This window comes from Poromitra crassiceps (assembly GCF_964638095.1).
Source record: "Poromitra crassiceps genome assembly, chromosome: 8".
Classification (NCBI taxonomy): domain Eukaryota; kingdom Metazoa; phylum Chordata; class Actinopteri; order Beryciformes; family Melamphaidae; genus Poromitra; species Poromitra crassiceps.
The window spans coordinates 57,783,126-57,804,289 of NC_139629.1; the positions used below are offsets into that span (position 1 = coordinate 57,783,126).

The 21,164-nt window shown below is 42.3% G+C and overlaps 1 protein-coding gene across 1 annotated transcript in view; it reads right to left on the bottom strand.

The window, feature by feature from the left end:
* LOC310780814 (NACHT, LRR and PYD domains-containing protein 12-like) overlaps positions 1 to 21,164 on the bottom strand; it is a gene marked incomplete at its 3' end in the record, with an annotated part of 61,336 nt that overhangs the window by 19,079 nt on the left and 21,093 nt on the right. The window contains exons 7-8 of the mRNA XM_083641313.1: positions 19,263 to 21,060; positions 15,505 to 15,678 (exon numbers count right to left, since the gene is read on the bottom strand). Coding sequence (XP_083497439.1) covers positions 15,505 to 15,678; positions 19,263 to 21,060 — 1,972 coding nt within the window. The remainder of the gene's footprint in view (positions 1 to 15,504; positions 15,679 to 19,262; positions 21,061 to 21,164) is intronic.

Genomic DNA, 21,164 nt, shown 5'->3' on the forward strand with positions numbered 1-21,164 from the left:
AGCTGCGACGCAAACATGGCTGCTGCCAGTATGCTGCAGTTTCAGAATTATCAAGCTACTGTAATTTGCAATCCATGTCCCACACAGGTTCCGAGAGGAGGGGAAACCAATAAGCTGGCATTACGTTAAACCAAAGCTGGCGATGATGCAGCGGATATGTTTGTTGTTATTGTTAGCGAGTTTTGTTAGCATTAGCTCGTCGTGCGGCCTACCCTGCAGACTCGTCCGCTTGGCAGACAAAATGCTTGTGACATTTACAGTCTGTGGCTTGTGATCAAACAGCCCCGCAAAAGCACTTAATACACAGAGCTGGCGTAAACTTATAGAAACTAATGGAAACACCTTTACCCGAAATGAAACATCCAGGGATTGTGTATTTAACTCGCAACCACTCGCTAACGTTAAGCTAACCGCGCTAGTTAGCGTTAGCTGCTGGACCATAGTGCTGGACAGAGCCATCTAACAGCCAATAATGAAAACAAAGGCGCAGTCGCGCGCACATTAGGCTACATAAAAAGCATCAGTCAGTCAACATAGGGTTCTTTTCTTTAATCTGGTGGCAGCATTTTTCAGTAAAAAGTGAAACGACACAGATGGTTTATATAGTGCCTGCCCCATTCATTGGGCCCAGGCTACAACTCACTGAGAACTGGAACCCATGCAAAATTTTAACAGATCAGTATGACAAGTCTAAATTACTATGCCTTTTGTCATTGTGTTTTATCTGCAGACTAAGCAGCTTGGCTTTCCGTTATATAAAAGCCTTTATTTTTGTATTGACTATAATTGAGTGATACACTTTATTAAAACAATCATATTATATCAGAAGTTTTCTTCGTTTTGCGTTCACAGTGATGTCAGTTAGATTTGGTTAGGTCAGAACTATGCTCACTACATCCATACATCTACCCTAACCCTTTTTTAACCCCAGGTGTGCATAAAATACAGGTTAAAAACTAAAAATATATATATATATTTTTTTTTTATATAATAATTATCGGTTATATCGTATCGGTTATCGGCCAAGAAGAATATATTTATCGGTTATCGTATCGGCTCTAAAAATCCATATCGTGCATCCCTAGGCTCTTATTCTAACAGCTGGAACACAGTGTCTGCGTGAGCAGTGCGTGTGCGCTGCAGAACTGTTTTTAATTTGGTTAACAGGTATTCTATCTTGTCTGCAGATTGAGCAGGATTTCACTCTGATGTCTCAGAGACGGAGAGAAGCCAGAGCAAGCCGCCGAAAGACAGCACGCAGCAGCCGACAGCCAGCCACGTCCCAGTCTGTGTGAGTACCTCACCTTGATACTGTATAGTGTCACTGTCTGTCTAGTCGGGAGTTCCTGCAATAAAGCCACAAGTTACGTTAATCTGCATTCTGCAATCACAGTATTGCAGTTTTCTTACTGTGGGATTCGACACCCGTACTCGGCAGCATCTTGAAATTGAATGTACATGTAACGTTCCCAATTCTATATATTAAATTCTAATATGTGTGTCAGTCTTTTCCAGTTTGAAAAAGACTGATATATTTCTACTCTGTTATCCCCCCCCCCCCCCCCCCCCCCACACACACACACACCAGGTCCAATAACACAGACAAACCCACGCTGGATGATGTCCATCGAAAAACAGGTGCTGGTTGAACGGCCTTTGTGCTTGGGCTGGCTGTAGTCTTCTCCTCCTACTATAACTTCAACCTGCAGTACCAACATGATGGAGCATGCATGCTGGAGAGAGGTACAGTAGGACCTTCTTCTTCCTCTGACACAAGAACATTGGCACAGCAGTCTGAATGAAATTGAATGTAACGTTCCCAATTCTATGTATTAAATTCTAAAAAACGACCCTCAAAATTTGGGAAGGCTAAGCCACACAACTAGCTCGTTATAATCTAACGTCATGCTTTGAAAGGCGACTTTACGACGATGAGCCAAGGCAACGCTGAGTCACATTTTCGAGCAGCCCCCGTCAGCCGACGGCGCCCCCTCCCCGTAGGACGGCGCTCCACCCGCCGTCATACGGGGAGCACGTGGCGAGGCTCTGACGGACGACCATGTTTAGGCCTTAAGAGTGACAGGGTTGTCTTTACCTTTCACACGCCATGTGAAATGTACTGTACAACATTTTCATTGTTTTAAGCCTAACCTAATTGCTAACCCAAACCATAACCCTTAACCTTAACCTTAAAGAAGAACTCACCCAAAAAACTACTGATTTCTTTTGCACATACTGTAATCTGACACATATCTGAGAACTGTAAACATGCACTAATTACACACATTCCACATGAACTCAGAATCAACTCTCAATAACTGTCAAACTAACTGAATGTCTGCAAAACTGTTTACAGCCAAATAAATCAGCATTGTTTTTTGGTGGACTGTCACCTTAACCAAATTGTTTTACTTGTCTAAACATAACCAGACTATTTTAGGTTTTTACAAATAAGACACTTCCTATATAGCCACGAAGCTCTCGAAAATATCAAATCCCCTAGGGCAATAGAAACGCTGTTGATCAGTCTCCAAATTAATAACTCAGTGGACAAACCCATATCCAGCATGTAAAATGGAATGGTAAAATGGACTGCATTTACTTTTCACATACAGTATAGTCACGCCGAGGGACTTCACAAATAGTCAACATAAGACGCTTTGGATACAGTATGTCACATTCATAAATTTATGTCACCTGAAAGAAGAATATTTTTGTGTTTCTACATTGTTTTTCAGAGCCTGCCTGTAAGCAGTGTCGTCCAAAGCAAGAAGAGTGGCAAAATGGTCTCAAAGCGGCATCAACAACTGCAATTGTGTGTACGCTCATCAAGAAGCTTTCGGACTTCAAGTGGGCCTTCTTTTGATCTTTTACACATACATACTGTACACTCATTCTGAACTGCTGACCGATGTTCCAATATGATGTTTTCTACAAGACTGATTACAGTGTGACCACTTGCCATAGCGTTCTTACTGGAAAAAGTGCGTTGGGTGTGAACGCCACCTTAGAGTGAAACAATGTTATGTTCTTTAGGCCAGAGGTCAGGCCAGGGACCCCCTCATTCTGATTTGACCATCGCCACTTGTCCTCTAAAAGCTGGTAGACTCATAATCAGGGAACAAAGAAATGTTAAACATCCTACTGTTCAAAGTCACTGGATGGATGTAGAGAACAAGTTCAACAAACATGTGACATTAATGTTGTAATTAATGTCAAGATGATCAGCATTGCGCCTTTACAACTGAAAATGCCAACGAGTGTTCCACTTGTTCCACATTATTTTAATAAATATTTGAACATGAATGAATAGTGTTGCTTTGTCATTATTGTTATTATTAATTATCTAATAATTAAATACACGAAAATCCCATTTTCAAAAGGCTAATAGCCTATTGTCATTGTATTCTGTATAGTTATGATTATTCTTATTATTTATTATGTCACGGGTGCACGTGTGTGTGTGTGTGTATAGTTAATGAAAATCTGTATGTACATTGCTCGTACACGACTAAGACATTAATACACATTATGCAGTTAGAACAAAGAACGAGGAACACATTTGCTATGTTGCTATGTAGTAAGTTTTATTAAAATGTAAGAGAATAAAATTGTAGTACAGTACAATTGAGTACAGTAGGCCTACAGTATCACCAAAAAATTGTCTCTCTGTAGGCCTACCTGTTTGGCCTCTAAAAAATGCCATGTGTAAAAGGCTATCAAAAGTCTTCTCAGGCTGTATAAAAAAACATAAAAAAAAAAAACTACAGTACAGTATACTGTATGTCCCCTCTGCCAGGATCACTTCCCACTGTGGCATCCATTGTTCTTGACAATCAGGGGGAGAACTTTAGCTAAACCATTAATCAGATTGTCGCATGTTTGTTGGGACAGTTTGTTGTACCAAAAGTCGTTGATGCCAGAAATCAGCGCGTCTTTGCTCTTCGGTTTGATCACTCTTCGTATGTGATCTTTCAGAAGATGCCAAACGATTTCGATTGGATTCAAATCAGGAGATTCTGGGGGGGTTCGGATCCAGTTGATTCCCTCTGCTTGGATACAGGCTCGAGCGGCGGAGTGCTTCGGATCGTTGTCCTGGAAAAAACGATGGTATGGGCCAAAGTTTTTTCGAATGTATGGCCCTGCACTCGCCTTGATGATGGACTCCTCGAAGAAAATTCTGTCCATTATTCCCTCGAAGATGACCAACGGCCCGGGCCCATGCCGTGAAATTGCACCCCAGCAGTGAAGCTTGATAGGGTGCTTAGGGGTGGGTTTGGGAGCGAAGCGGCCCTTCTTGGTAAAAGTGAACCTTGCAAAGTGTTCCAAGGCCACAGTCGTCTCGTCAGTGAATATGACGTCATCCCAGACCTCATTTGTGTCGATCCATCGCAGAGCCTGGGCGAGTCTCAACTCTTTGTTTTTCTCTCTAATCATTGGGGTGAAGCAGGTGGGGTTATAGTTCCATTTCAGTTGCTGCCGAGCTCTGCGTATGGACGATGCGCTGATGCAGATCCCCAGATCTTCGTCGAGTTTGTCGTGGACTTGTCTCGCTACCAGCTCGTCATTCTCGTCTGTGATGTTGTCAATGGCAACTAGCACATTGCTGAAGAACAGAAAAGATAACAAAATTAATGCAATGAACCGATAATAATTTCACAAGATTCAAATGTGTTAAAGTGTTATAGTTCCCTATAGCAACATAAACTGTATATAGGCTACTTACTCAAACATTTTCCGCTTCCGTGGACGCGAAGGTGCCTTGACTATGAAATGGCGTATTATTGTCTGGCGGCTTACATTGACTCCAACCGCAGCAAGATGTTGCCGTATCTGGGCTGTGGTTTTTCCTGACGCACGAAGATAGCGGATGTCCACGCTATGCTGCTTACAAACCCTCATTGTATTTTGGTTTTGGTTTTGGATAGGATCAGTGTAGTAGTAGTAGTAATCTTGGTACCAGTGAATCATTTTACCCCTGCTATATACTGTAGGCCTACTGTCTGAAACCACGCCCCACTCCATATGGTCGGTTACGCCTCCAACACATTTCACTTTTGTGGGGAGAAAATTAAATAAATTTAAAACTAGTCGACTTGATTTGTTTTTGTTTGGTTACAAATTCGCTTTTGAACTTGATTTGCTGATCCTTTCTTGATGATGAAACAACTGTAAAAAAATAAATAAATGAATGTGGGTTTAGAGAAAACTTTATTTCAGATTACAACATTATTTCCCAGGGGGCCATACTGACTTACATCAAGTAAGTGAAGGGCCACACGGTATGTACGGAATGTACACTCGTCAGCCCCACCCAGCCAGGTGTTTTCCTTCTCAAAGGCCATGATTGTCCATGTAAATTAACCACTCAACAGTCAATGTCTCTATGTCCTTCCTTGAGTGCCTGCTACATTTCACTTTTGTGGGGAGAAAATTAAATAAATTTAAAACTAGTCAGATATGACTTGATTTGTTTTTGTTTGGTTACAAATTCGCTAAAGCTGTTTTTGATAGATGCTACTGCGAAAAAACGGCTCATATCCAGTTGTTTCTTAACTCATTCACTGCCAATATCTGACTGGCATTTTTGGCACAGGCCAAGTATTTCCATAATGTTTGGTCATCTTTCAAGACCCACAGTAAATTCTGTACTAGGACTACAGTGATGTCCAATACCTCGAAATGAAGATCTAAGTCTCTACTTTCACCCCCAAAAAGAAAGTTAGCTTTTAGCATGTTCTGTACTCTACTTATAACCCTTTTTATACACCCCATGTTCACCAAAAAAGCCTGTCTGGGAAGAGAAAAGGGAGAAAAAAGCATTTTTGTAAAAGGGCACAATCTCAGGCATAACTCACTCTCAATTCTTTTATTTTGAACTGTATTGACATCAGACATGTAAATATTATTCGTTAGGACACAAATGACAAAAAAAAAATATATATATATATATATACACACATGAAGTGCTTTTTTTTTACATTCAACAATACAGTTTACTCGGTGTGAGTGTGCAGACAGACAGACAGACAGACAGACAGACAGACAGACACACCGACAGACAGACAGACAGACAGACAGACAGACAGACACACACACACACACACACACACACACACACACACACACACACACACACACACACACACACACACACGATCCCCCTTTTAGATTTCTAACCCAACATAGGATAAGCAATAACCACGCCCTGTGGCGCTGGGATTGGCCAGGAGCAACACTGGAGGGCGAGCAGCCCAGCGATTTCATGAAGAGCTCTTGAGAAGGACAGCGGGCTGCTGTGAGTGCCTTCTGCCCGCTGCTGCCTAGCTGTTCCTGTGTTTATTTTGATTTGTTCTGGTACACCGTCCTCGTCCATGTCTCCCTGTCATATCTATGATCGTTCCCGTTTTCCCCTCGGCTATTCAACACGTCCTCACCGCCCTCGCAAACTGATCGATCATTTCCTCATTCCTCCGATGATCAAACACATCTCTTGATTACTTTCTCCCGTTTTCTCCTGGCTGGCACAGAGGAAGGCGACTCCAGCTCGGCGTTACAATGGCGTTTCTCCTGTCTGCACAAGGAAGCGTTACCCGCTCTCTGCTATTCCTCTTGCTCAATTTATAAAACAACAGCTGCGGTATGTGTTTGATCGCGTGCTGTCGGCTACCCTTTGAAGGCAGGGACCTGTGTCTGTGTGACAGGCTGGGCAAGTGTTTGCTGCAGGCGCTGCACCAATAAAAACAAAAACACGTCAAACACGTCCTTGGCGGGGAAGGCCATTGCTGATAACACGTCAAAGACGTCATTGGCGGTGAATGAGTTAACAAAGACCCCTCATGTTTAGAGAGGCAAAACATGAAAATATCCTGTTCTCTCTAGCAGGACATGATCCAGAATTCATGATTAAAAGGCACTTAAGATGTTGGCTTTCTTATTATATCTAACAGCCAATCTACAGTAACAGCCAATGTCATTTTTATGGAAACTTGTACAGTATGACTCCTGTCTCCTTAGTGTGAGGTGGCTATTTGCTGTGAATAAAGCTTGACTTTTGAACTTGATTTGCTGATCCTTTCTTGATGATGAAACAACTGTAAAAAAATAAATAAATGAATGTGGGTTTAGAGAAAACTTTATTTCAGATTACAACATTATTTCCCAGGGGGCCATACTGACTTACATCAAGTAAGTGAAGGGCCACACGGTATGTACGGAATGTACACTCGTCAGCCCCACCCAGCCAGGTGTTTTCCTTCTCAAAGGCCATGATTGTCCATGTAAATTAACCACTCAACAGTCAATGTCTCAATGTCCTTCCATGAGTGCCTGCTACATTTCACTTTTGTGGGGAGAAAATTAAATAAATTTAAAACTAGTCAGATATGACTTGATTTGTTTTTGTTTGGTTACAAATTTGCTAAAGCTGTTTTTGATAGATGCTACTGCGAAAAAACGGCTCATATCCAGTTGTCACAGTTATCAGCACATCAAGTTAACCACCCCCTACAATAAATTGGTATCTAGGCGCTGGTGCATATCCTACTTTAGGCTCATTTTCAGGACCTTTACTCATGTTTTATGAAGGTATGTTTGGTCTAATTTTAAAGGGTAGACTCATAGGTTATTTTAAGCACAGTTGTGAGTTTGTCTAATAAACATAGAGGTCACATGGGCTCTTCAAATTGTCAACAACATCCATTTTTCCATCCCTTTTTTTTTCTCTCCCCCCCCCCCGATTTTTTTTATTCCATTTTTATCCCCCATTAGTGCTAATTTAATTTATTTATCCTGGTTGCTGCTCCACCATATTATATTTGTGATAGTGGTGATGATAAAGATCATTGGTTAAATAAATGAAAGTTAGAATTCTTGATTCTTTTCTATCACATGTTCTGTTCAAATAAAGTGACACGATTGTCTCTTTCTTTGGATCAATGTTTGGTGTCATTGTGGGTTAACTGTGACTAATAACATCAAGTAAACATGTCATTATGAACATTAGCTGTCAATGTTAATTGTTTAGTGAAAAACAAAACTCAAACTGTTCCTTTTCTATTTTTTCTTTTCACCTAGAATAAACAATGAAATTAAATGTGCAAGATTATCTTCACTTTCTCAGTTTATTTGTTTGGGGGGGGGGGCGTGGGCATGGGGCGTGGTTTTCAGCGCCAGGTACAGTAGCCTTATAAATAAGCAGCATTCGTCATTGCCACGCATCCTTCAAGATCTGTTACTAACACTTTTGAAGATGCCAGCGACAAAGAGCTTTTACACCAGCCAACCAGCAACCAATAAGGTATGTTTTCGTATATATTTACATTACCCCGCTAGCCGGGCGCTTCTGGCTCATACGAGCGCATTAGCAGCGCCCGGCGAACGTCACGCATTTTCCTATTTTACACTGTGACATTTTCACGTCTAGGTGTAAATGCATATTTACAATGCTATTTGTTTTCACATTTTCAATATATTTAGATGTGATAATAAAGGCTTCGAGGGCCTGGTTTAAGTACCTTGAAAGTGCTTGAATTGTACTCTTAAAAGCACAAACCCTGCTTACAACAGTCGCTGATTGTTTATTCTACAGTATTTTTTGTTGTTTTTTGTTTACAGAGAGCTTTGTGCAGTGTGGATCGTCCAGGGCTGAGTCCGGCTGCCGCAGCCAAAAAACCAAAGATCACCACCCGTCTTGTAAAGAAAAAAGCTGTAAGTACAGTTTTCCTTTCACACACATGCGCACACACACACACACACACACACACACACACACACACAACTGTCCGCCTGCAAGTAAATCCATAGAGAAAATAAGTAGCAAAGAGCGTTCCCATCTGCAACGAAAATTACTTCCTTGTTTGCCTGAGACGCATGTGTACCCATGCGCTCAGGCAAACAAGGAAGTGATTTTCGTTGCAGAGAGGTAACCCTCTTCGAACCACTCTTGCTGGTTCCTCTCGCTATGGATTTACTGAAAATGAAAATGACAGTTTCGCGTACTTTGGATTATTATTTGATGATCGCATGGTGAGTACACAAGTCACAACATGTATGTGATTGTTTCTAGCGCTGTTGTGTGTGCTTTTGGGGGAATGAACGGCGGTAGCATATTAGAGACTGCCACACTACTGTACTATCTAACTAGCGTTAACAGTAGGAGCCCCCATGTATCACTGTGAAACGCACTTTCTAATGCACGCCACGCACAGTGAAGATGTTGGCGGCGTGTCCCTTCGCTACTGACACACACACACACACACACAAAGTAGTGTAATAAGTAGGCCTAATGAGTTACTCTACACAGACAGTAATATTGTAAAGTAGGCTAGTTCATTACTTTCAAATGAAAGTATCTAATAGGCTAGTACAGTATCACATTTTGAAAGTAACTTGCCCAACACTGCACAAAAATTATAGGCTTTTTTGTTTTGAATATTCATGTATACATATGTTCATGTTTTTCCTACAGGCTGTCGTAGTGCAGAATACCGAGAACCTACCCCCTAGCCATCTGAATGAACAGGATGCGGCTCTGTCCAAGAGCCGCAACAACGCCATGATGGGAGTGGATCTGAAAATTCAACAAGCAATTGGGCGAGCAACAGATGGTTTCCGCAAACAGTTGGAGGACTTCAAAGTCACGTCCACCAAAACTACAGAAGATCTCCGCAAGGAGATAGCTGACTTGAAAGTCACGTCCAGCAAGCAACAGACACAGCTTGATTTGCAACACGGGCGGCTAGAAGACTTGACTAAGCAGCTCGAGGCCCGCAGAGACAACTGTACTGTACAGGCTCACCGGCCCTCAGGAAGTTCAGCAAGTTCACGCGAGCTTTTCAATAGCCCATTACAGCTCAGTTACACTGAGCTTCTGTCACCCGCTGTGAGAACTGAGCTTCTGTCACCTGTGAGAACTGAGCTTCTGTCACCTGTGAGAGACACTTTCCATTTGGCACTGTCGCCGACGCCGACGCCCACGCCCACGAGGAGAAACACTCGACATGCGGCTATTGAAACAATGCCTGACATCACGTTGCAGAGTATTACAGTGGATGAGGAGTCGGCATTGTTCAATCAGTACCCACAGAACCCGGACGCATATGCAGCAAACATATTCATGCTACTGGTCGACTTCAACGTGTACCATCAGGATTTCGTTCACAAAGTGAACTGGAAGGGAGGTCACGGCAAACACGCATTGCCGAAGAACCTCAAGGCAAAGGTGCTTGACATGGTGAAGGCGAAATACGCGACTTATGTTGTAAAACATATTCGTGATCGGATCAATGAACGTCTCCGTAACCCGAGAAACGTAGATCCGAGGGCACGTCACGACCCCCTCCGCTAAACAGACTGACTGTTTTACTGTTGCCTATACTGTACAGCCTGATACTTTTCTGATAGCCTTTTCACATGGCATTTTTTTTTTAGGCCTAAACAGGTACAGAGAGACATTTTTTTTGTGATAGGCCTACTGTACTCAATTGTACTGTACTGTACTACATTTTTTTTTCTCTTACGTTTTAATAAAACTTTAGTAACATAGCAAATGTGTTCCTCGTTATTTATTCTAACTGCATAATGTGTATTAATGTCTAGTAGTGTGTACGAGCAATGTACATACAGATTTGTATTAACTGCACACACACACACACACACATATCATAATAACTACATAATACAATGACACAATAGGCTATTAGCCTTTTGAAAATGGGACTTTTATGTTCATTTTATATCATGCTTGTCAAATGCAAGAGATCACTGCATGGCATGCTATCAAAACGATTTCGATTTATGTAGCCTACTGTGTGTGCGTGTCCTTTGTGCGGGGGGGGGGAGGGGGGGTGAGTGATGCATCTAATTAGCTGATCACTGTATGCTGTGTGCTGTGTGCAGAATAGCAGTCAAACCGGTTCTGAAAGGTAACAGTAACACGTTCCTGCTTCCCCCCACAAATTTCATTCTTGAGGCTGCGGTTACATGAGGCCTTTTAATTCGAAATGAAATCATTCGAATGAAATCATTCGCATTGATCGTTATTTCCTGCGAGTTTACAAGAGAAAATAGTATCCAATCTCAATCCTCTAACTCACTGCAGTCTTTCTGCGCATGCCCGTTTCACTTTTGACTGAAAAATGATGCCTCTAGATTAAAGAAAAGACACTGTGATGTTGACTTTTATGTGGCCTAAATGTGCGCATGTACTGTATAGAAAAATACTTCAATCGCATTGAGAAACGAACTACACCACCCCCTTACATCGAATTTGACTTCACATCGAATTGGCCGTTTTCATTCTGCTTTAGGTGTTTACAAGATAAATTTGAAGAGGATTGGGATCGAATTCTGAGTTAAAGAGGATTGAAACTGTCCATGTGTCCATGTAACCACTTGTCACTTGTCAACCCAGTTGATGTCACAATGTGCATGCACGTGGTCTAAATACGCTGCGCTGATTTGCTCAATGGATTTTTCGGCTTCCGCAAACAAACAGCTGTGGTGCTTGTTGTCTTGGAAACATGAACTTTGAGCGCTTCCTGAATGGGTCAACCAAGGAGCAGGCAAAAGTGGCTTTGCATCCCAGCAAACATTTTAAATGAATTGTGTATGATTTTTTTTTGCAGGAACACTGACAATATCAGATGGTAGTGGGCAGGAAATCAACCCACAGATCCTTTTGATTGTACAAATGTGACCGTTTTGACAGAACTTGGTGTGATGATGCATGTTTTAGCACTGTGTGTGTGAATTTATGGCACTTTTTCTGGGTTTAGAAAGCTTCTTCTGTGACAAAGCATTTGATATACAGATGTCATAAGAGTTGTGACGATTCAAGCTCATTTATTGTTCCATATTAACTAAGGGTTAAGTAACAATGACAGAGCTTTAAAGACATTGGAATATCTATCAATGGCTGATGTTAGATAATCTATAATCCTCTAACAGCCTGGAAATATATTTGGCAGATAACATACAACAGCGTAGTCACTATGATGTACATGTAAGAGTGACCCGATACAGTAAGCTGGTCATTCTGAAGACACCTCAAAACCTACTTCGATACTTGATATCTGAAAGTCTATGAACCTAGATCAGGGGTGGGAAACATTTTTTTCCAGAGGGCCATACTGACTTACATATAAAGTAAGCAAAGCACATTGGACTGATAACTGCCAACACTCCTGATTTTTGTGCGGGTCTCTCTCTCTCCCGCTGTGATTGGTAATTTCTCCTGTTAATCTCCTGATATCATAGTGATACAAATCAAATGGATGTAGCAGATTAGATTTATTAATGTGATGCTGTCTTTTATTGACTTTTTGTGGGTGGTTCTGTTTTCCTTTGAGGACGTTGGATGCCGCATTTTGCCCACGTGTGTTATATACCTGCATATAAAACAGAAGAAGTCACTTTTTAATCTCATACACTGCAGTGTTTAGCAGAGCCCTGCCCAGTGCCCACAGAAGTTTACTTAAACTCTATAATTATTTTATCTTCATTTATCTACAGACCAACATTTACAGTATAGATTCTCTTTCACATTTGACCTATTTCCCTGAGTTGGATTAATAAAGTTGTTGATCAATTGATTGACTGACTGAATGATGGTGGTTCATGTACTGTATGCATAGGCTAGTGACAATGAATAGATACCAGGGGAGAAATCAAACTAGGCTACTCATACAGTAAATCCTCCTATTTCAGGGTGAAAAGTTTGGCTGTCAGCTAAAGGTGACTAGTCGGTATTAATACAGTATTGTGACTAGCTTTTCGGATGTTAGGTAGTAAAGATCTGAATGTATATCAACCTAAAAGCTAACATCTCCCCACTGTCATAACGAGATGGGTCCATGCTACTGTACTGTAACGTTATATCAATTCGAGAAAAACTAGCTACTGTACAGTAGTTAGAAATGGCTGCAGGCCAATTCTAGATTCTATTCACAGATCGTAGTGTTTGCTAGCTAGCTAGCGCTAAGCTAACACTGATTCAATGTCACCATACAATATGCTTGAACCAAATTAACCAAATTAAAACTTAACGCCCACACGTATAGTGACGCAGCTGCAGCTATCATGTTGTTTTGTTTAGTGTACTGTACAATAACGTACTGTAACGAACTCTGATAGGGCACATACTGTAGGTTGGCGTTAACCAGACAGTATATAACGCATCCGAGATATAAACGTTATGAATATAGCCACGTTATAAACAAACTAACGCTGGTGATCCGTATGGAAACATTGTTACTCGAAATGGTTAAAAGTTATATCAATTTGGTCATTCTGTAGCATTTTACTGCCATATAACATAACTAGCAGCTATGTTAGTAAGCCACATAGGACAACTAGCGCTGAACCGGAAGAACAAATACGTTTGCGTGGACTGTGACCCCGCAGCTTGAAACTGCTGCAACAGTGAGAGACACATTATGGACTATGAGGGCCCCCTAGTGGTTGAATGCCATTATTCACATCTCAAACCATCTCAAAAACGTCACCGCATCGTCAAGCACAAAGTAATGAAAAAAATCTGTCACGACGGGAGTGGCTGCATCTGTATCAAAGCATGAGGTTTGAGACAGGAATAGAGAGGTGCAGCAATCTAAATGAGATATCAAAGCATGAGGTTTGAGACAGGAATAGAGAGAGGTGCAGCAATCTAAATGAGATATCAAAGCATCAGGTTTGAGACAGGAATAGAGAGAGGTGCAGCAATCTAAATAAGATATCAAAGCATGAGGTTTGAGACAGGAATAGAGAGAGGTGCAGCAATCTAAATGAGATATCAAAGCATCAGGTTTGAGACAGGAATAGAGAGAGGTGCAGCAATCTAAATAAGATATCAAAGCATGAGGTTTGAGACAGGAATAGAGAGGTGCAGCAATCTAAATGAGATATCAAAGCATGAGGTTTGAGACAGGAATAGAGAGAGGTGCAGCAATCTAAATGAGATATCAAAGCATCAGGTTTGAGACAGGAATAGAGAGAGGTGCAGCAATCTAAATAAAATATCAAAGCATGAGGTTTGAGACAGGAATAGAGAGGTGCAGCAATCTAAATAAGATATCAAAGCATGAGGTTTGAGACAGGAATAGAGAGAGGTGCAGCAATCTAAATAAGATATCAAAGCATGAGGTTTGAGACAGGAATAGAGATAGGTGCAGCAATCTATATAAGATATCAAAGCATGAGGTTTGAGACAGGAATAGAGAGAGGTGCAGCAATCCAAATAAGATATCAAAGCATGAGGTTTGAGACAGGAATAGAGAGAGGTGCAGCAATCTATATAAGATATCAAAGCATGAGGTTTGAGACAGGAATAGAGAGAGGTGCTGTAATCTAAATAAGATATCAAAGCATGAGGTTTGAGACAGGAATAGAGAGAGGTGCAGCAATCTAAATAAGATATCAAAGCATCAGGTTTGAGACAGGAATAGAGGGAGGTGCATCAATCTAAATAAGATATCAAAGCATGAGGTTTGAGACATGAATAGAGAGAGGTGCTGCAATCTAAATAAGATATCAAAGCATGAGGTTTGAGACAGGAATAGAGAGAGGTGCTGCAATCTAAATAAGATATCAAAGCATGAGGTTTGAGACAGGAATAGAGAGAGGTGCAGCAATCTAAATAAGATATCACAGCATGAGGTTTGAGGTTATTTGCTGTTTATAGATGAATCAACATGTTTGTAAACAAACAGATTGGCTATACTTCCGGGTGTAACTGCCATTCATTTCACAGCAGTTCATGGTGAAACCACGCCCTCTTTGAACTCTACCTACTCCTTCATACTTAGATAGTAATAATAGACACTCTATTCAAACTTTAAACAAGTCACCACATTTAGGACTCTATCACCTTAATTCAGATTTAATTTATCTTTTGTACTGTTTTAGAAATCACAGTTTAAGTTGATACTTTTTTCAACCTACAGTCTGCCTTGAGTGTCCTTTTTACGGAATTCACACATTTTAAAACTGTGACACTTTACACAACATACACAACTACATACATAACACTCACACTACATACATATCAGACCCTTAACCTACTTCTGCTCTCACTCACCATGTCAAACTATACAGTAGTATGTGATGTGATGTTGATTTTATTTTTTATTTAACCTTTATTTAACCAGGTAAGTCATTAAGAACAAATTCTTATTTACAATGGCGACCTGGCAGAAGGCACAACCTTTTGAGGGAAAAAATGTATAGTTTTTGAGATATTAATGGTTGTTTGCCACAGCGTTTCAGCTTTATTTCATACTAGTTTCTGCTGCAGTGGCACCAGGAAGTACTTAAGTACTACTTAAGTAGTTGTGATGTCACAGTGATTCATCCTATATGACGTTTGATCAGAATAAAACTTAGTCTGAAAACCTGATGTAAAAGTTGCAGGTCAACCTTTACAAAGTCAGGAATACTGACCTGAGATACACTGTTTTGGAGAAATGTGTCAAATCAAATGAGAAAAACTGTAAATCAAAATCTTACCTGAGAGTCTCCAGTCTACAGTGTGGACTCTCCAGTCCAGCAGACAGAAGCTTCACAACTGAATCTTGCAGCTGGTTCTTACTCAGGTCGAGCTCTCTCAGATGGGAGGGATTGGACTTCAGAGCTGAGGCCAGGACTTCATAGTGAGTCTCTGAGTGTTCACAGCCAGAAAGTCTGTGATCACAGATTTAATGTAAGATTAGTTGTATGAAAGCAGAGTTGAGACTAATCCCCCATCAAAATGTAGGCTACACAACATCATAATACTACTACTTCATAATAAAAGTGATGAACATGTAATATCACAAAGCAAAGCACAACAGAATGTACAGGACGCAATCCTGTAAAATGTGTTTTTCTTTTGTTTGTTTTTTATATACAGATTTTAGCCTAAGCTTCACAGGCAGTTCATTTTAAATTCTGCTAAAACAACACAGGATTAACATGACACTCATGTAGATTAACACAACAATAACACTGTCCACAGGAAAATATTGCTGTCTGTTGTGATAAATTGTAGGTTTCCAAAAGGTTCCAAAAAAGAAGAGGGGTCGACTGAATGAGAGGCTGTGCATTTGCACCTCTTGTGTGGAGTCTCCCTGTCAATTCTATTCAAATGCGAAATGAATTCTATTCAAATGCTAAATGTACTGGCCGGGGAGAGGGGAGGTGTCTCTGCTATCATGGCAAATTTGTCCTCCACAAGGCCGGCAGCCCTTGTGCTCTTGTCATCAAAGCGTAGATAGCGCATGATATCGGTCTGATTTTGAAAATGTATGAACACAGGGTCGTACAACAGACATATTTAGGAAAAGTCAAGAAAGTAGGGATTTGGAACTCGATCGAGTGCAAAGATATATTTTATTTTAACTCACAGGGGTCACGTGACCCCTTTGACGGCCCTTCTAGTGTTAAAGGACGTGGGGCCCTATCTTCCCAAAAGCGCTAATTTAGCCGTGTGCAATGCAAATTGGGGGCGGGCACAAGCGCATGCCTGTTATAATTGTACTGGGCATAGGCGTGCCACATGCCAAAGCAGGCGTTTCAGCGCTAAAATGTGGGGATAGATGGCATTATCCCTATCGTCAGCAGCGCAATTACTTTGCGCTAAGAGCTTTGAAAAGGACCTCTTACACGCTAAATACCTCGCTGCGGTGGGAGTGCACTAATCTCCGTGCAGCGCAGCGCAAAGTAAAATTCCTTTTGCATATGTCATTACGCACAGCCTTGCCACGCCAGGACATGAAATTATGCTGCTAAAATTGGGTATTAGCAGATAATTCAGTGAGGCAATCAACTATAACTCACTGAGAAACTTTTATCACATCGCAAAGAGGGAAATGAATTGAGAGAACTTGTTGGACAATGGACATAGGCTATTTACCTTCATAACCCGGAGGGTCGTTGGCACCACAGACGATCTGTCAATATGCTCCCTCCATCTCTCTCTGTCCTCGCATGAGTGAGTACACTCTATGACGCATGGAGAGAATTACAGCCTATTGCATGCCTCGCGCAAACAGCCATTGCGAGACGGGAATCTGATTGGTTTTGATTGACGTAATGCCCAGCATTGCCTGGCCGCACCGGTGAATTTTGGGGCACAGATGATTTTTGCACAGCTCTAATTTGCGCCTGCGACACGTGCCGTGAACGTTTCGCATCCCCAGCGAGAATTGCATCCCCAACATATCACTTTTAAACAGTTACATTTCTGTATAAATCATTATAATTATGCTCCCGTGAGGTGGGGATGCTTTTTTTTATGCTGGGCGTCAATGGACTGAGAGTCCGGTCCATTTTCCTCGTCGTTAGCTATTTCCGTGACATACTTCCTGGTTGCGGGTGTTTATCTTGTTGTCGACAGTGTCTTTGGCTCAGTCTTTCCCAGGTGCAGCTGGTTGGAGATTTGAGTGGACTGATTACATGCTACAGTTGCTGATTGGATAGCAGCCATGTCTGTCTGCCTATATAGGGGACTCATTCCAACATGGCGACGGAGTGGTACTGGAGTGTGAGACCTGTACCCTCTCATCCGTGCACTTACACCTTGTTTCATTCAATTGGTTTTCTTTGTGCATTTTGGTCTTTATTTCTAAATCATGTTTCTTTCTTTGTGTGTTGCAGGAACGAGGCGCTACCTGTTGTGTTGGAGAACAGCAGTGCCGACTGAGGGGTTGACATCAGGTAATAGTGAAGGCGGCGGCCTGCTGGACCAGATTTCCCTGTCAGTAGAGCGTCCTCGTTCCTCTTTTTTCCCATTTTTGAGCAATAAACCATTTTTGTTGCAAATTTGATACTTGTTACTGTGCATTTCATGTTACGGTCCTAACCTTAGACTTGGGGCGTAAGTTTTCTACATTATTATTTGTTAAAATCATTCAAAATGACCTTTAACAAAAAATAATAATTTACACCGACCCATATATCCGCTTCCAGCGGATGTACCCGTTATATCCGTTGGGAACTATTGGACTCTGATGGTCCCGCCTGATGGCCTGATTAGTCCAATCAGAGCTCATTATTTTAACCCAAGTTTCCCTTTGTGTTTTGACCAACTTTCCTCCTGCAATAAGTAAAGACGGCTAGGTGGGAGCATTTGCAAATTGTGGGAGCCAACGTGTCCTTTTTAAGAGACTACGGGCCCTATCTTGGTACAGGCGATACCCCCCATTTGCGCTTGCGCACCTGTTTGCACGTGCCTTAAGGCAGGGAAGATAGCGGTCTGCCTTGCGCAATTTGTCCAGGTGTTATGCCGAGTTTTGCAGCCCCGCCCGGCAGCAGCTAAACGCATCCCCACCTCACGGGAGCATAATTGTAATGATTTATAACGAAATCTAACTGTTTAAAAGTGATATAATTGGGTAGACGTGACCTCCCTGATTTCTAAGTTAAAACAGCCCCGAAATATGTTGGGGATGCAATTCTCAGCGGGGATGCAGAAACGTTCACGGCACGTGCCGCAGGCGCAAATTAGAGCTGTGCCAAAATCATCTGCGCCCCCAAAATGCCTGAGCAAACAGGATTTGGGCGGTCGTAAGTACCAGAATTATTCACGGGTGTGGCCAGGCAATGCCTGGGCGTTACATTAATAAAACCAATCGGATTCCCGTCTCGCAATCGCTGTTTGCGCGAGGCATGCAATATGCTGTAATTCTCTCCATGCGTAATAGTGGACTCACTCGTGCCGAGGACAGAGAGAGATGGAGAGAGCTTATTGACAGATCGTCTGTAGTGCCAACAACCCTCCGGGTTATGAAGGTGAATAGCCTATGTCCATTGTCCAACAGGTTTTCTCAATTCATTGCCTTCTTTGCGATGTGATAAAAGTTTCTCAGTGAGTTATAGTTGATTGCCTCACTGAATTAACTGCTAATACCCAATTTTAGCAGCAGAATTTGATGTCCTGGCGCGGCAAGGCTGTGCATAATGACATATCCAAAAGGAACTTTACTCTGCACTGCACTGCACGGAGATTATGGTGCACTCAAGCGCAACGGGGTATTTAGCGCATAAAAGGTGCTTTTAAAAGCTCTTAGCGCAAAGTAATTACGCGCTGCTGACGATAGGATAATGCCATCTATCCCCACATTTTTGCGCTGAAACGCCTAGTTCGGCATGTGGCATGCCTATGTCCAGTACAATTATAACAGCCATGCGCTTGTCCATGCCCGCAATTTGCATTGCGCGCGGCGTTAAACGAGCGCAAACGCTAAATTACCGCTTTTGCGAAGATAGGGCCCTACAGCTGGACTAACTGAGCCTCTCTGCAGTTCCTCACAGCTGGGAACAGTCTGCTTCGTCCCTCATTTGATGTGTTGTACGCGTTCGGGTCGAACACATCCAGAACCTCCTCTGACATCTGCAGCATGTAGGCCAGAGCTGAGCAGTGGACCATAGAGAGTTTCTTTTTTGACTTGTTCTTTGACTCCAGGAACTTTTGCATCTCCTGTTGTACTGAGTGGTGGTTCATCTCCATCAAACAGTGTAAGATGTTGATGCTTCTGTCAGGAGATATATTGGAATTATTGGTCTTCTTCAGGTGGCTGATGGCTCTCTGAATGCTGTTTGGACTGCTCTCTGTCTGACCCAGCAGACCTCCTAAGAGACTCTGGTTAGACTCCAGTGAGAGCCCATGAAGGAAGCGGACAAAAAGGTCCAAGTGGCCATTTCTACTCTTCAGGGCTTTGACCAAGGCTTTCTTCAGGAAGACATCCAGGGATCGATCATATTGACCCCACTCTCTTCCCAGGAATGTGTCCAGTACGTTCTCTGCCCTGTTTGTGTAACAGTGGAACATGTAGACTGCAGCGAGAAACTCCTGGATGCTCAGATGAACAAAGCAGTAGACCGTCTTCTGGAAGAGCACACATTCTCTTTTGAAGATCTCTGTGCACACTCCTGAGAACACCAAGGCCTCACTGACATCAAGACCACACTCCTCCAGCTCTTCTTGGTAGAACAGGAGGTTGCCTGTCTGCAGATGATCAAACGCCAGCTTCCCCAGCTTCAGAAGAACGTCCCTGTCAGTCTCCATCAGCTGCTGTTGAATCATATCATGGCTCTCATCATACTTCTGCTTCTTCCTCTCTGTCTGAACCAGCAGGAAGTGTGAGTACATTTCAGTCAGGGTCTTGGGCAGCTCTCCTCTCTGGTCTGTAGTCAACATGTGCTCCAGAACTGTAGCAGTGATCCAACAGAAGACTGGGATGTGGCACATGATGTGGAGGGTCCTGGATGCCTTGATGTGTGAGATGATTTTGCTGGACAGCTCCTCATCAGTGGATCTCCTCCTGAAGTACTCCTCTTTCTGGGGGTCAGTGAACCCTCGTACTTCTGTCACCCTGTCTACACATGTAGCAGGGATCTGATTGGCTGCTGCAGGTCTAGAAGTTATCCAGAGGAGAGCCAAGGGAAGCAGATTCCCCTTGATGAGGTTTGTCAACAGCACATCTACTGATGATACGTGTGTGACATCAGACACAACCTCATTGTTGTGGAAATCCAATGGAAGTCTGCTTTCATCCAGGCCATCAAAGATGAACACAACTTTACAGACAGAGAGCTTCTCTGCTGTGACCCTCTGTAAGGTTGGATGGAAAACATGGAGCAGCATGAGAAGACTGTACCGCTCATGTCTGATCAAGTTCAGCTCCCGGAATGAAAGCAGAATCACAAGACTGATGTCTTGATTTTCCAAGCCCTCTGCCCAGTCCAGAGTGAACTTCTTCACTGAGAAGGTTTTTCCAATTCCAGCAACACCATTCGTAAGAACTACTCTGATGTGTGTCTCTTGGTCAGGTAAGGGTTTAAAGATGTCGTGGCACTTGATCGGAGTGTCATGGAGAGTCTCCATCTTGGATGCTGTCTGCAGCTGCCACACCTCATGTTGGGTATTAACCTCTTCACTCTGTCCCACTGTGATGTAGAGTGCAGTGTAGATCCTATTGAGGGGAGTTCCAATTCCTGCTTCAGCTGTTCCTTCTGTCACAAATTCACATCTTATTATCAGAATGATCTTATGCTCGTCTAAAACCTCCTGCAAACTGCTGTCCACTGGAAGAGAAGAAATAATAAACTTAGTATTTAACAGATATGCTGTTTCCTGGTTTTAGAAATGGTGACAACCGTAGACAGAACCCCAGTCTTACATTGTGCAA